General features: G+C 35.4%; 2 protein-coding genes across 9 annotated transcripts in view; both read right to left on the bottom strand.

Annotated features, from left to right (window-relative positions):
- Positions 1-6,424: 6,424 nt before the first annotated feature.
- LOC144978698 (uncharacterized) overlaps positions 6,425-15,000 on the bottom strand; it is an 18,585-nt gene continuing 10,009 nt past the window's right edge. For all 8 annotated transcript variants that reach the window (XM_078925107.1, XM_078925109.1, XM_078925108.1 and 5 more), the window contains 2 exons: positions 9,606-10,261; positions 6,425-7,665 (listed from right to left, as the gene is read on the bottom strand). In XM_078925107.1, coding sequence (XP_078781233.1) covers positions 6,988-7,665; positions 9,606-10,247 — 1,320 coding nt within the window. In that variant the 5' untranslated portion in view covers positions 10,248-10,261 and the 3' untranslated portion in view covers positions 6,425-6,987. The remainder of the gene's footprint in view (positions 7,666-9,605; positions 10,262-15,000) is intronic.
- LOC144979011 (uncharacterized) lies at positions 13,448-14,029 on the bottom strand. Its single transcript, XM_078925627.1, has one exon. It carries the CDS (start codon positions 14,027-14,029, stop codon positions 13,448-13,450), a length of 582 nt encoding a protein of 193 aa, XP_078781753.1.

The raw sequence follows: 15,000 nt of genomic DNA, 5'->3' as shown, positions 1-15,000 counted from the left end.
CACTGTTTGACAATCTTCATCACCTGGCTCACTTGTACTTGTAATATTGGGTGTAAGGTAAAATTTTGAACAATTATTATTAATTATAAAATGCAGAAACTTTGCAAATAAACGGATAGACTAGATATCAATTCGATTCGACAAGTGGAACACAAAAGCGGAATTTGCGAATACCCGGTCCAGACATAAGTGTCATGGTCTTATTTATAAAGTGCAGAATCTTTGCAAATAAACGGATAAAATAGTGATTAATTCGATTCGAAAAGTGGAACACAAAAGCAGAATTTGCGAATGCCCGGACCAGACATAAGCGTTATGGTCTTATTTATAAAGTGCAGAATCTTTGCAAATAAACGGATAAAATAGAGATTAATTCGATTCGAAAAGTGGAACACAAAAGCAGAATTTGCGAATACCCGGTCCAGACATAAACGTTATGGTCTTATTTATGAAGTGCAGAAACTTTGCAAATAAACGGATAGACTAGATGTTATTTCGATTCGAAAAGTGGAACACAATAGGAAATTTTGCGAATACCCAGTCCAGATATAAGCGTCATGGTCTTATTCATAAAGTGCAGAATCTTTGCAAATAAACGGATAAAATAGAGATTAATTCGATTCGAAAAGTGGAACACAAAAGCAGAATTTGCGATGCCCGGTCCAGACATAAGCGTCATGGTCTTATTTATAAAGTGCAGAAACTTTGCAAATAAATGGAAAAAATAGAGATTAATTCTAATCGAACAGTGGTACACAAAGGCAGAATTTGCGAACAACCTAACACATAAGTGTCGTGGTCTTATTTATAAAATGCAGAAACTTTGCAAATAAACGGATAGACTCGATATTAATTCGATTCGAAAAGTGGAACACAAAAGCAGAATTTGCGAATAACCGGTCCAGACATAAGCGTCATGGTCTTATTTATAAAGTGCAGAAACTTTGCAAATAAACGGATAGACTAGATGTTATTTCGATTCGAAAAGTGGAACACAATAGGAAAATTTGCGAATACCCAGTCCAGACATAAGCGTCATGGTCTTAATTATAAAGTGCAGAATCTTTGCAAATAAACGGATAAAATAGAGATTAATTCGATTCGAAAAGTGGAACACAAAAGCAGAATTTGCTAATGCCCGGTCCAGACATAAGCGTCATGGTCTTATTTATAAAGTGCAGAAACTTTGCAAATAAATGGAAAAAATAGAAATTAATTCTAATCAAACAGTGGAACACAAAGGCAGAAGTTGCGAACAACCTAACACATAAGTGTCGTGGTCTTATTTATAAAATGCAGAAACTTTGCAAATAAACGGATAGACTAGATGTTATTTCGATTCGAAAAGTGGAACACAAAAGCAAAATTTGCGTATACCCGGTCCAGACATAAGCGTCATGGTCTTATTTATAAAGTGCAGAAACTTTGCAAATAAATGGATAAAATAGAGATTAATTCGATTCGAAAAGTGGAACACAAAAGCAGAATTTGCGAATACCCGATCCAGACATAAGCGTTATGGTCTTATTTATAAAGTGCAGAAACTTTGCAAATAAACGGAAAAAATAGAGATTAATTCTAATCGAACAGTGGAACACAAAAGCAGAATTTGCGAACAACCGGTCCAGACATAAGCGTTATGGTCTTAATTATAAAGTGCAGAAACTTTGCAAATAAACGGATAAGATAGAGATTAATTCGATTCGAAAGTGGAATGCAAAAGCAGAAGTTGTGAATACCCGGTCCAGACATAAGCGTCATGGTCTTGTTTAAATGAAACAATGCAATTTAAAAAAATATATGGTCATTGAGTAATTAAGCTAAATATGCGGAGTTCAAATAGATAACTTGATCTGTGAATTTTTTTATAATTAGCTGTTTTTATTCTCCATCATTTAGATTATGTGATTAAGTTTATAATTGAAATACAAACTTTATCTCACTTATCAATGTTTTGCAATAAAGGAGAGTGTGAGTGAACCTGTGCAAAGAAAATTATTTGATAGAGTGATATTTATCATGCTTTTCAGTTTGTAGTTGAATTCTAGAATGGATTCTCTATAGTTCTCATTGATTGTATGTCAGTATGTCAGTCTTTAGGACACCGATTACCCTAATGCGGCCACAATTTACAATGTGACGGCCACAAGCCCGTTAAACGCAGAGTGGGGTATTGTTGTTTGCAAGTAATGCTATGGTTTTAATAGGATATCTGTCTCCTATTAAAATACATTCCTGTGTTGGATTTTGGATTAAATTCATGTCTTCTTCGGATTTTGGGATATTTAATTTTCATGGATTGTGATTGTGATTTTCAAGACTATTAATGTAAGTAAATGCCCAAATAGATATGTTTATTCATTTATTCTTTTTTTTTTTTTAGCTTTGTTTTGTTTTGAAGCATTTATTATAAGAAATAATGTACATATGCACTTATACACCAAAGACTGCTTTCAACTACTTATTATATAATAATAATTTTCAAAATGGCGGCGCTGAATAGCGACGCACAGTTACACCTATGTGATGAATTCTTTTGATATTTATTTGTTTCAAGACAACATTTCACTCATTTACGTATTAAACGTTGTATGATTGTTCGTATTAATGAATGGTATGTACTTCAAACTTTAACGTTTAGAGTTCTGCTTCAAATCCTCGGAAAAATCGTTCGTATCAATGTTTTTGTCTCAAGGAAATCGAAATGGCGGCGACCTTGTTTACTTCCGACACAAAAGTGCACCACTAATTTCATCTTATTTCGCGATTTGTTGATTGAAGACCTATCCTTCGCTTAATATTATATAAAGCGTTGTATGATGATTTAGAATTACAAAGAGGCATCAAAAATAATAAACCACCCTGTTGATGAAGTAGAAAGAATTGATGGAAAAGCAATAGAAAGGAAAGCATTCTCAATTACCAACAATAAAAAAACATATTTTATACCATGAATTTGATCTTTTGCCATCTGGGAGAAGTTTTTGTCAGATTAAATGTGGAACTAACAAGTATAAATCAACGTTCGTTCCATCAGCAATAAAAATGTTGAATATTTCATATGGTACAGCAAAACCAAGGATTGATGCGTTGACTGATTGACTGATTAATTTGTTTAATGTTAGGCTAGATGAAGTGACCAATTGATAATGATGATAATATTTGGTGTTGAATTGCCAAGAATGTAACGAATTGAAAATGAAATGAAAATGTTAATGTTGTGTATGTCGCATGCGTGAAAGAAAGAGAGGAAGAGAGAGAGAGAGAGAGAGAGAGAGAGAGAAGAGAGAGAGAGAGAGAGAGAGAGAGAGAGAGAGAGAGAATGGGTAGGAGTGAGGTGTCTGTTCAATGTTATAGTTATCATATAACGTTACAAATGTAACTAAATGACAAATTGCCATATTTATGGACAATAAAGATCTATTATTATTATTATTATTATTATTATTATTATTATAATAATAATAATAATAATAATAATAATAATAATAATAATAATAATAATAATAATAATAATAATAATAATAATAATAATAATAATAAGTGCATTGAGTGAAATCCCAATCATGGTTGCCCAAATAAAACTGGCGCTAGAATCCCGACTACCTGTCTAAACGAATGTTGTTTGTACGATACATACTAACTACACGTTCAATATCGGGGGCAGAAAATATACGTTTGGTTTTATGAAATTAAAACAGTAGTCCCACATTGTTCTTTGATGTTATTTGTGGTTGCATTTGCTTTGAAACTTACACATTATATTGTGTTACATTGTTTACAAAATATTTCTGGTACTCGTATGCATGTGTAGTCAACGGTCAATCGTGTTCTTTATTATTTTATTATTAATTTTGGCTTGGCATCTTACATATGTGAATTTGACAGGTTGTTATGGATGGTAATTACTCGTATAACATTAAGTGATTTTTAAACATTTTTACGGCGTTTTAAATGTCTTTCTTGCATTCATTGCCGAGCACCTCCACTTTTCTGTTACTATTTTAACGATCAGCTGATTTTCTCTTGCCTCCCCTTTAATTTCGCGGACTTTTTTCAGAACGAGGCGTGGGAGTGGCTAATATGAGCCGTCCTTGTTTTACTTTGAATCCATGAGATTTTTATGTGATTCTGATACGCCACGGCCAGGAAGGGACAATGAACACATTGTAAGTACCGGTAGTTCAAAATGTTCCAGGTTTTAGTGCCCTTTTCAACACAATTGATATTTTTCTCTGTCTGTCTCTCCCCTCCCTCTCTCTCTCTCTCTCTCTCTCCCTCTCTCTCTCTCTCTCTCTCTCTCTCTCTCACACACACACACACACACACACACACACACCTCCCCCCTCCCTTCCGAGTCGACATTTTCTAATCAAAGGAGACACACATTATAAAGACAATGAGAGCGAGAGTTCTCCACTTGCTCTGACTCAAGACCTTCGTTTTCAAGAATAGATTTTACTGAATCAATGATCTTTATTTATTGGACATTGTTATCAGGATGGAACCAAAAATTCGTCTGGAAATGGGACCGAGTATATCATGGCCGATATAGGTCCCACGGCCCTAGAAAGATCACTTTATTCCGATCTAAAAGGAATTCCGTTCAGCGCATTATAACCCTCTCCTTACCACCTGCAGTAAAATCGTAACATTCGTTACGATACAATATACATTTTGAATAATTCAGATTTATTTTGTACATCACAAACTTTGAAGAATGGGCTTTGTTTATTTAAATAAGAACATAAAGTTGTTTTGTTTGAGTTTAAAAAGCCATTTTTTCTGCTGGGTAAGCCTGCCTCATTTTGGGAGAATACTGAATATGATCGATAAGGATAGAGTTAAAATTGACGCAAGAGAAAAAGAAAAAAGATAAGATAAATAATTTAACAAAGAACGAAAGTTCTTTAAGATATAAATAAGCAAAATAAACAATAAGCTGATAATATGATGTTTTATTTCAATTATCTGTATAAAATTATTCAATGAAAATAACGAAGTATATTCTGCCATTGATAACGTACAGAGTATTGAGTATAGAATATATTGTATACAATGTTGTCATGCGCAATGTGTTCATATGCAAATCAAAAATATATAGATGGTTGTAGTGTTTACATAACATGTAACATGCGTATAACATATTATTCATTGATTATTTAGTAGATTGATAATTATTATGCATATATATAATGGGGCAAGTAGAAGGAGTAGCTGTGGTAGTAGTAGTAGTAGTAGTAGTAGTAGTAGTAGTAGTAGTAGTAGTAGTAGTAGTAGTAGTAGTAGAAGTAGTAGTAGTAGTAGTAGTAGTAGTAGTAGTAGTAGATAGTAGTAGTATAGTAAGTAGTGTAGAAGTAGTAGTTGTTGTATATAATAGTATAGTAGTAGTAGTTAGTAGTAGTAGTAGTAGTAGTAGTAAGTAGTAGTAGTAGTAGTTAGTAGTAGTAGTAGTAGTAGTAGTAGTTAGTAGTAGTAGTAGTAGTAGTAGTAGTAGTAGTATAGTAGTAGTAGTAGTAGTAGTAGTTGTAGTAGTAGTAGTAGTAGTAGTAGTAGTAGTTGTTGTTGTTGTTGTTGCTGTTGTAGGAGTAGTTGCTGGTGATTGTAGAAGTAGTTGAGTATAATTTTAATTGATGGATAATTGATGAAAGGAAATCATTAAAAAAAAATATTCTGGCCAAGATGAAAACTAAGACTTTTTGTTGGAGTAAGGCAATAGAAGTTGAAATGTTTTACATTGTGAATTGTGAAATCGTAAAATTCCCGCGTCTGATAATCATGGCTTGATTTTGATTTTACCCACAAGTTGGATTATTAAAATTGTATTTAAATATTACATTTTGTATAATAAGAAGGTCACTTGTAAAATATGGCATCGTGGCTATAGTCATTTTATGAATAGTACAGAGAATGAGCCAATAACGGGGGCTAAACGTGCTGTTAAACCACCTAAATCAATCACACCAAGTAGCAAAGGGAGATGAAGTACACTGTCAATGTATGATTTAAACTTAACAAGATATTCCAGGAACAATCATAATCATACCTCCGTGTTTTGTTTGTATTGTTGGATATTTTATTTGTGTTTTTTTGTTGTTTTGTTTTTGGGGGAGGGGGGGGGGGTTGCTTGTTCTTTTTGATTGTTTTTATTGTTCTGTGTTTTTGTTTGGTTGCTTGTTTATATTAAATATATTGTTTGCTTGTTTTTAAAAAAAAATATTTGAATGCTGCGAATGAGAATTGTTGACATGCAAAATTCACCACAGCCATATCTTCGATATGATATATATGGGTGTGGTGAATTTTGCATGTCAACAATTCTCATTCGCAGCATTCAAATATTTTAAAAAACAAGCAAACAATATATTTAATATAAAAAACAACCAAACAAAAACAAAGAAAAAGAAAAAAAAAACATTTAAAAAAGCAACCCCCCCCCCCCCCCAAAAAAAAAAACAACCCAAAAAACAGACCTGTCCAATATGTACCCGCTGTGGGCAAGAACCTGAGACGGCAGATTATCTAGTCGAACGGTGTGTTGTGACGATGCTACCAGGCGGGTTCGCGCGTGTCCTTCGTTATGTACACATAACGAAGGATACGGTTCGCGACGGTGCACGAATGCGGACCGGACTTTGCTGATTGGGTCGATCGTCATAACATAGTAGTGTGAGAACCATAAGAGGCTGCTACCACAGCCATGATAATTGCTTTAGAAAAATTTAATGAGATTTCCATTTTCCTTGGCTATATTATAACACATTTAATTAATAAAACTGACATTCGTGAAAAGATAAATATTATAATGTAAATATGTAAAAATATACAAATGTTGAGTAATTATATGTTTTATAAAGAAAGTTGTAGTGTAAAACGTCTGTAATCCCCAATAACAAAACACACATACTACATTTACAAACGTCATGGTGGCTTGTTTTTTTGTTTGTTTTTTTTCTTAGTTCAGATAGTTATTGATTACTGAGTAAATTACACTTTAACCCCACCAAATGAATGGGTCAAAGTGTGAGCAACCTCAGCGCTGGCGTTGATGCGAGCCATTTGGATGAGAAACATTACGTCCAAGGGGATATTGTCAGACAGACCGAGAGACGCTCTGGAGGAACCGGACAGGAATCTGCATGTCCAAGTGAGAAGACTGACGATGTTGTTGACAACCAACACGACCAAGAAAGCGACGACAATCTTAAACAGCAGTAATTCAAATTCCAACAGGTTTTTAATCCCCGTTGTCGACGATGATGATGTTGCTGATGAATTTGAGGAAGATGAGGCGCTTGTTCCTAACTCGTTGATGACGTTATTCTGCTCACTAGAGTCGACAGCCAAACACTGCAGAGTAAACGATTCTATCCTAGTAAGCTGGCGAAGCGAGAGGTCGCAGAGAAAATATTCTTCGTTTCCGGTTGCATTGTCGTCAGGTACGCTGCTGTTACTGGTGCTGTTTGCATCTGCTTTGGACATTTCGTCAACAGCTGGAGTAGTGGAAAGCTTGTCATAATCATCCTGCAGCTTTTCAATTTCCGGAAGAGAATGTTGGACAACGACGATCAAAAAGCACAGGGCAAAAACGGCTGACACTATCTTTTTAGTCAGATAGAGAAAACTCAGGCAGCGAGGTGATGAACGAGTGGAAGCAGTCAGAGACTGGAGAAGGATGGGAGGGGGGGGGGGGGGGGGGGGGGGGAGTGGAAGAAGAAAAATCATAAACAAATAAACAAACAAATGATTATGAGGTAAATATTTTGGAATTTGTAATGTTTTTTTTTCGTCAAATTTAATTATATATTTATTTATTCATTAATAACAATACCGATAATAATGATAATAATAATAAAGATGATGAATAATAAAAATAACAATAATAATAATAATAATAATAATAATAATAATAATAATAATAATAATAATAAAGAAGAAGAAGAAGAAGAAGAAGAAGAAGAAGAAGAAGAAGAAGAGAGGAGGAGGAGGAGGAGGAGGAGGAGGAGGAGGAGGAGGAGGAGGAGGAGGAGGAAGAGAGAAGAAGAAGAGAAGGAGGAGGAGGAGGAGGAGGAGGAGGAGAGGAGGAGGAGGAGGAAGAAGGAAGGAAGGAAGAAGGAAGAGAAGAAGAAGAAGAAGAAGAAGAAGAAGAAGAAGAAGAAGAAGAAGAGAAGAAGAAGAAGAAGAAGAAGAAGAAGAAGAAGAAGAAGAAGAAGAAGAAGAAAAAGAAGAAGAAGAAGAAGAAGAAGAAGAAGAAGAAGAAGAAGAAGAAGAAGAAGAAGAATGAAGCCAGGATCACTCAAAAAATCTAGTTTTGCAGAGGAAATGACAATTTTGATACCTAACTTATGAATTTACTTCAACGTGTTTTTAACCAGCTCCTTTGGACCGTGAATATTATATGTTCGAAATAATATAGGGAATGAGATTAGCGGAAGAGTAGCGTCCCTTGACTGGACGTCACCGGCGGAAAAGTTATTAGAGAGAGAACGTCATGTTGGTTGTGCGCATGCGTCTCTCGTCCTCGCTTCCGGTGAAAGCGGCTTGGGACACTTCACCGAGGACGAGAGAGACGCATGCGCAAAATCAAATTGACGTTCTCTCTGTAAGGTGACGTCCAATCAAGGGACGCTACTCTTCCGCTAATCTCATTCCCTGTAGAGATATCTATTGTGCAAAGTCTAGTGCATCTGTGGTTTGATCTTAAGTACGAGTACGATCCACTTTCATTTATATTTTTAAATGATCAAAGGATCAGCTAATTGCACATCCGGCAAAGTTTCAAAGTGACGGTAGTTTTAGGAAGTGAGATTGCATTTTTGGACACATTTTGCTATCCTGGAGCTAAAATGTCTGAATATGGAGACTTTGTAAAGGAAATAAGTGGAAAGCTAAAAAAAAAAAAGCCCGTAAAACCTAAAACTTTAGTTACTGGCACCTAACTTAAACAAGCTACCACAGTTAAAGCTGGTCCAATTTCGTTTTCTTTCTTTTTCATTTATATATTCATTTGTTTTAAATACGTTTCTATTTTATTTCACTTTTCACCCTAACCAGATACGATCTTGCTATTTTCACCAAGAAAATGGTAACAGCGATGCGACCTGACGGGACTCGATTCCACAACACACACACACACACACACACACACACATACACACACAAACACCCACACATACACAAACATACATACACACACACACACACACACACACACACACACCAACATCAAAACAATGTAGCTTATGCCTGGAAGAGAAATATACTATAATCAAACACCCTCATGAAGCCACACTCAACACGAAAAATGAGATGTACAATACTTGTCCACATCGACGGAAGTACTTATTAGTCAACTACAAACCGGAACCACTTCAACAAACAACAACAGACAACAAACCAAACTCATGTAACACACAGTCCTGACGATGGCTGAAAGGGCCTGAAACATCGATGTAGACTGACTCCAACATTGTGGTAAATAATAAAATAATACACACACACACACACACACACACACACACACACACACACACACACACACACACACACACACACTACGTACAGTTGTGTGCATACTGTTATTCAATTTACCACAGTCCTCTTACCTCGGCGATGTCTTCGAACACCTGTTTTCTGCTCGACACATCCTTGTACTTGGTTTGATTACTTGCAGCGTCCAATGTTTTTTCCAGGTTGAAAGAACCACAACATTCTATCAGGATTGCCCAGATAACGTGTGAGAGTGCGAGACCCACAGCCACCAGGAACAGAGTGATCGGTGCTTGAAATGACAAAAGCTTTGCCACACGCTCTTTGAATTTATTTAAATCTTCCTCACTGGGATCGATTTCTATGAATTGTTTTTGTATGGGTTTTACTTTCTGAAAACCGTCTCTTTGTCTGTCAATAGGAAGTACTTCATTTAAATTAACTATGTACACATCTGTATCGCCCTGGCCTCTAACCGCCGCGTTGTATTGTTTTTTACAGTGAGTAGTTGCATAAACAATGTGTGCGTCAGTGAATTGAGACGGAGTCCAACATGCAACCTCGAAAGTTGGAATTGGTAGCACTTGTTTTCGATTCGTAGGCGGCGGTGTTTGTTCGGTGCTGTCCTTATAAATAGGGTGGAGAGGTATGATGAAGGACACCAAACTCAGCAGGAGCATCAGAAGAAGCATCCATTTGTGGTTGAGTCTGTCCCCGAAGTCGTTGGAAAGAGGGCTGGGAAATATTTTTGTCGCCATCTTTTAATTTGAACCTGTGAATTTAAAATGAAATTGAATAAAACATACAGGTTGAAAAGAAATAATATATCACACACAAACGCATGCATAATAGTATCATCCTCATTGGTATACTCTACACACACTTTGGCATACATACAAATAAACACACAAACACCCCCCCCCCACACACACACACAAACACATGTACCTATATTATTTAACCCGACTCCTCAATCTCGTATTATGCCTGCATGAACTAGATTCTGAAATTTGAATTAAAAGTGATTAGCAAAATTCGAAACTTTGAGAAACGACATAATTATACCCCTTTCGTTCTGAGGATCCCTCAATTTTGCCCTAGCATAATAGTAGGGTTGGGCAAATATGCACTTTTTCTCAGTTTTTCAAAATTTTCCTGTGTTTTCTATGGCCAAATTTAGTGTAGATTATGAATCTGGTGAGTTTTTTTGAAAAAAAAATTTTTTTAGGTTGGTTCAGAGCATTTTTTCAAAATGGCCGCCATTTTCAAGGCCGAAAGTAGAAAAAGGTCTATAACAGAAAAAGTATTAGGGTTAGAAACTTGATTTTTGTGGCAAACTATATGTTTTTGGGGTCAAGAAAACCAAATATCACATTATTTTTATAAATTGCACGCTACAATATTGGTTTAGAGCCATTCCACTGGCTGAAAGAGAAAAAAAATGACTATATTTTTTTTAAAAAAACTTGAATTCTCCAAGAACTGCATGAAGTCAGAAAGTTTGAGACACATAACTTATGTAATTAAAACATACATCCAATATAAATTCACTCTAACAAAAAAATAACAATTGAACAGAAGGAAAACAAGCTTTAGTTTTATTTAATTGAAACTGTTTCTTTGGGATTTAACATTTACAACCAACTAATGCATTAAACGGTCATCAGATTATTTTTTAGAGAACAGAATTCAGCAATGACTCAACATCTTCATTTACTTCATTTACTGGTGCAATTGCATTTCTTATGGATGTACACAGTTCATTTTTTGTGAATTTTTGCATTATGTACTTTCCATTTTGTTTTACACGCCTCATCTGGCGAATATGTGGACTAGTAGTGAGCCGCAAATATCCAATCTCCAAGATCAGTTGGGTGTTATTCAATTGCTCAAGAAGTTCAATGCAGCCAGGGGTGATTGGTCCACCATGTTTTTTGCACTGCTCAAGAGTATTCAAAGTTTTCCTAGTTTTTTCTAACTTCAATTTTTCTTTCTTAATGAGGGCAATTTTTTTGGTTGCCTTTACTGTTTCTACAAAGTCTTTTTCAAGTTTTCGAACTTCAGAAGGCTGTTTAGAACATCTGGCCCAATACCACTCTTGTCTTTTTCCATGTTCAGGCAAATCTTTGAATGAGGAGTCTATTAGAAGTCCATTTGTCACAACAATGTTCTTCTTTGAATGAGTTTGTACTGACGTGCTTCCTCCTGCGACTTTCACCCTGTGGTCAAATTTGGAAAATTCTGACTCGCATCCTAAATTTGTCAGTGGTGCACTTCCCAACTTGATGGTATCAACATTGCTGTTCTCCTCGTTTCTAAAATAAGGAACCATATTGATTTGTCTCTCCACAGATTCAATCACTTCTCCTAAACATGCAGCTTCTAACTTCTCTATACCATTTGGGCTTGTTTCTTCAATTGTACACTGTATATCTTTTAAGACAAAGAGTTTCTGATCAAAGAAGGTCTTTGCAGATGACCAACTTCTCTCTACATTCTTTTGACCCTTTTTGTCAATGCCTAGAAACTCCATTAAGGGAAATATAATGAGCTCTCCAACTTTCACATATATTCTGGCACATGCAGTGAACCATTCGTTTTGTATAAATGTGGCCACGGCTAGAACAAGCTTGTTGCTGTTAACATCTACGACAGCCTCAAAAAAGTCTTTAATGTAGTCATGGTGGCTGATAAAAATCTTTGCAAGTTCAGCAATACGACCAAACCTGTTACTAACAAAGCCTTTGAATGTGTTAGAAAGTTCAATCTTATTAGATTCTAGCCATAACTTGTATTCATTGTACAGTGAGACAGTATGTGAGGCGTGACTTGGAGAGAGCAATTTTGCAATGGCAATTAACCCAAGCGTGTGTATGGAAGAACCAGGTGATTTGAAAATCTCCTCACCAGCAGAGAGTTGCAGGATTTTTTGGATGCCTACCATTTGCTCTGTGTTTTTGAAAATCTTATCTATTGCATTGTCTATACACAAAATTATATGAGCACAGCATTTCAGTCTTTTCTCATCATCCACACCTAAGTTTTCCAAAAGAACATCCAAATCAGAACCTCTGTCTGACATCCAAAAATCTATATGGCTCTTTAAGTCCTCCACAGAACAATCAGCTAAAATGGAAAGACACTTTAACTTATGATTATAGGCAGCCGCTCCATCATCCCCAGTATGACTAAGATTTTCAATATACCCAGTTGTGCGAGTTTTTTTGGGTTGACAATTACCTTTCATGGTTATATGGTCTGTTTTAATGTCATATGTTTTATGACCAGCTGCCTTTGTTGTGTCATCAAGTCCCACAGTAACAACAGATTCTTCATTGTTCAAAAGTTGTTGAGCTACATACTTGAGACTCATATAGGATGCATCTTCTAGGTATCTCATTATTGTTCTTCGACTTGGTAGAGAGAAAGCAAGATCTTTCTTACACTTTCGCTTCTTTTTCTCATTCTGATCCCTCTCACCCCCCTCCTGCTGCTCCTCCTCTTCACTTGATGAGTAAGTTTCATCATCTTTATCATTTTCGGTACATTCATCTTCATGCTTATTTTCTGGCATTTCCCAATCCTGATGAAATACAATGTTAGCAACATTCACCATTATTTTGCAAACTTCCATTGTTGAACATGTGCTCTCACTTTGACACTGAACAAGACATCGTATCACACTTTCATTTAATGCTTTAAAGGTGTTTCTTATTTTAACCTTCGGAAATGTTATGGGAGAATCTTGAGAATTTTTTTCTCTATTCATACTCATATGTTCAAAGGTATGTTTTGATGAGGATGCGTTTACTTTTGTTGGGTCTGTAAAGAGTCTTCTCTTTGAATGAAGATTAAGGTTCCCAGAGTCAATACTCTCACCTATCACTGAATTTAGTAACTCATTTCTATTTATTTCTTTCTGTTCATTCTAATCTTCACACTGTTTGAAGCGTTTCTTTTAAACTGAGTCCTCTCTGGACTGCTTTCTCTTTTTCATTCTCTCCCAGTCTTTGGGTACAGTGTTGGTACACATTAACTTATAACTCCCAAAACATTTATCTTGGTGAAAATCAATATCTTCTTGTGTCATCTTTACTCCAAAGTCTTCTTCCATTTGCTTTTGGAAAGATGCATCATTACATCGTATGTCATATGCATTTTTTGTTAGTGAATCTCTGAAGTTTTCAGCATTTTCACACCATTTCTCAGTCTTGATCTTCTTTGAATTTTCATATTTTCTTAAGGCGTTAAATTTTTCATAATCTTTCTGGATTCTTTGTGCAACTGCAGGCTCTTTCATAGGGTAGACATTCTTTGTAATCCAGTCTCTTCTTAACTCATTTGCTACTATTACTATTTTACTGGCATCAGCACGGCTGTATGATTTGATACCTTTGGTAGTTTTGCATAATGCCAACATTCGACCAATAACAATATGGCCAGCGGGTAAGCTTGCAGTTGGTGTGAACTCATAAAGTTCTTTAAATGTTTTTCCAAACAAATCCTTTTTTGCTTCATTTCTTGTAGTTACGGCACTCATCTTGATGGCTGATTTTCATTCATCTGAAAGTCAACAAGACATTGTTTACACATTTTGAAATGTAATTTTGAGTAATTAGAGTTGCCTCCCTTGAGTGATTTAAAAAATGGACTGAGTAATATAAATGGAACAAATGTTATTCTGTAACAAATTTGAAGTAGACAATCAAGATGACGATGGGTGACCTTGACTTGACCTTTGACCCTATTCTTTTCCCCTTTTTTCTTAGAAAAGACAGAAATTGTTCATTTTAAAGACCCAAATCACTCATTTTCTATTTTATATCACCAGAATCGTATTCTCCTTTCAAAAACAGGTTAAGACATGTGTCACACTTGTACATTTGGTTAAGGGGAAAAAAATTTATTTAAGAAATTGTTAAAAACGGCGGCCATCTTGGAAATTATGATGAGTCAATAAAAACTGAAATTTTGAACCGATTTTAATTTTGTTTTTTTGTTTTCTGTGTTTGGCTTCACCTGTTCTTTACATTTAGCATAAAAAGCGTCTTTTAAAGGCATTATCTAAAAAAATCAAAATTGGCCTAAAAAATCGGCCATTTTGCAAAAAAATGCTCTGAACCAACCTAAAGAATCATTTTTTTCAAAAAAATTTTCCAAATTCCTATTCTACACACTATTTGGCCATAGAAATCACTGGAATTGAAATTTCGACCCAGATTTGCCCAACCCTAATAATAGCAAGAAAAATTTATGAGGCATCCTTATTCTGCCGTTTTATTAAAGAACACAGTATCTGCTATTTGGTTGACATTGCATATACTGTGTTTTTAAAAACAACGACAGTATTATGATGAGCGAAAATTCTTTCATACATTTTTCTCCATCTCAACACAGCTAGCATGGCCGTTTTTAAAAATGTTTTTGCTTTTTTCATCGCTTTTGGCCTCAACGCGGCCGCAAAAATTCGCTAACTGCCGCAAAATTTGCATTTATTGGGCAAATTTTTTG

The sequence above is a fragment of the Berghia stephanieae genome, chromosome 8 (assembly GCF_034508935.2).
Source record: "Berghia stephanieae isolate SIO BIC M18660-M18661 chromosome 8, UCSD_Bste_1.3, whole genome shotgun sequence".
Lineage (NCBI taxonomy): Eukaryota > Metazoa > Mollusca > Gastropoda > Nudibranchia > Aeolidiidae > Berghia > Berghia stephanieae.
Note: the sequence above shows the minus strand (reverse complement) of the source record. Positions and strands in the feature narration are given on the sequence as shown.

What these genes read in the sequence shown, in the direction of transcription:
- LOC144979011 (XM_078925627.1), bottom strand. Translation starts at nt 14,029, where the DNA reads ATGAGTGCCGTAACTACAAGAAATGAAGCAAAAAAGGATTTGTTTGGA.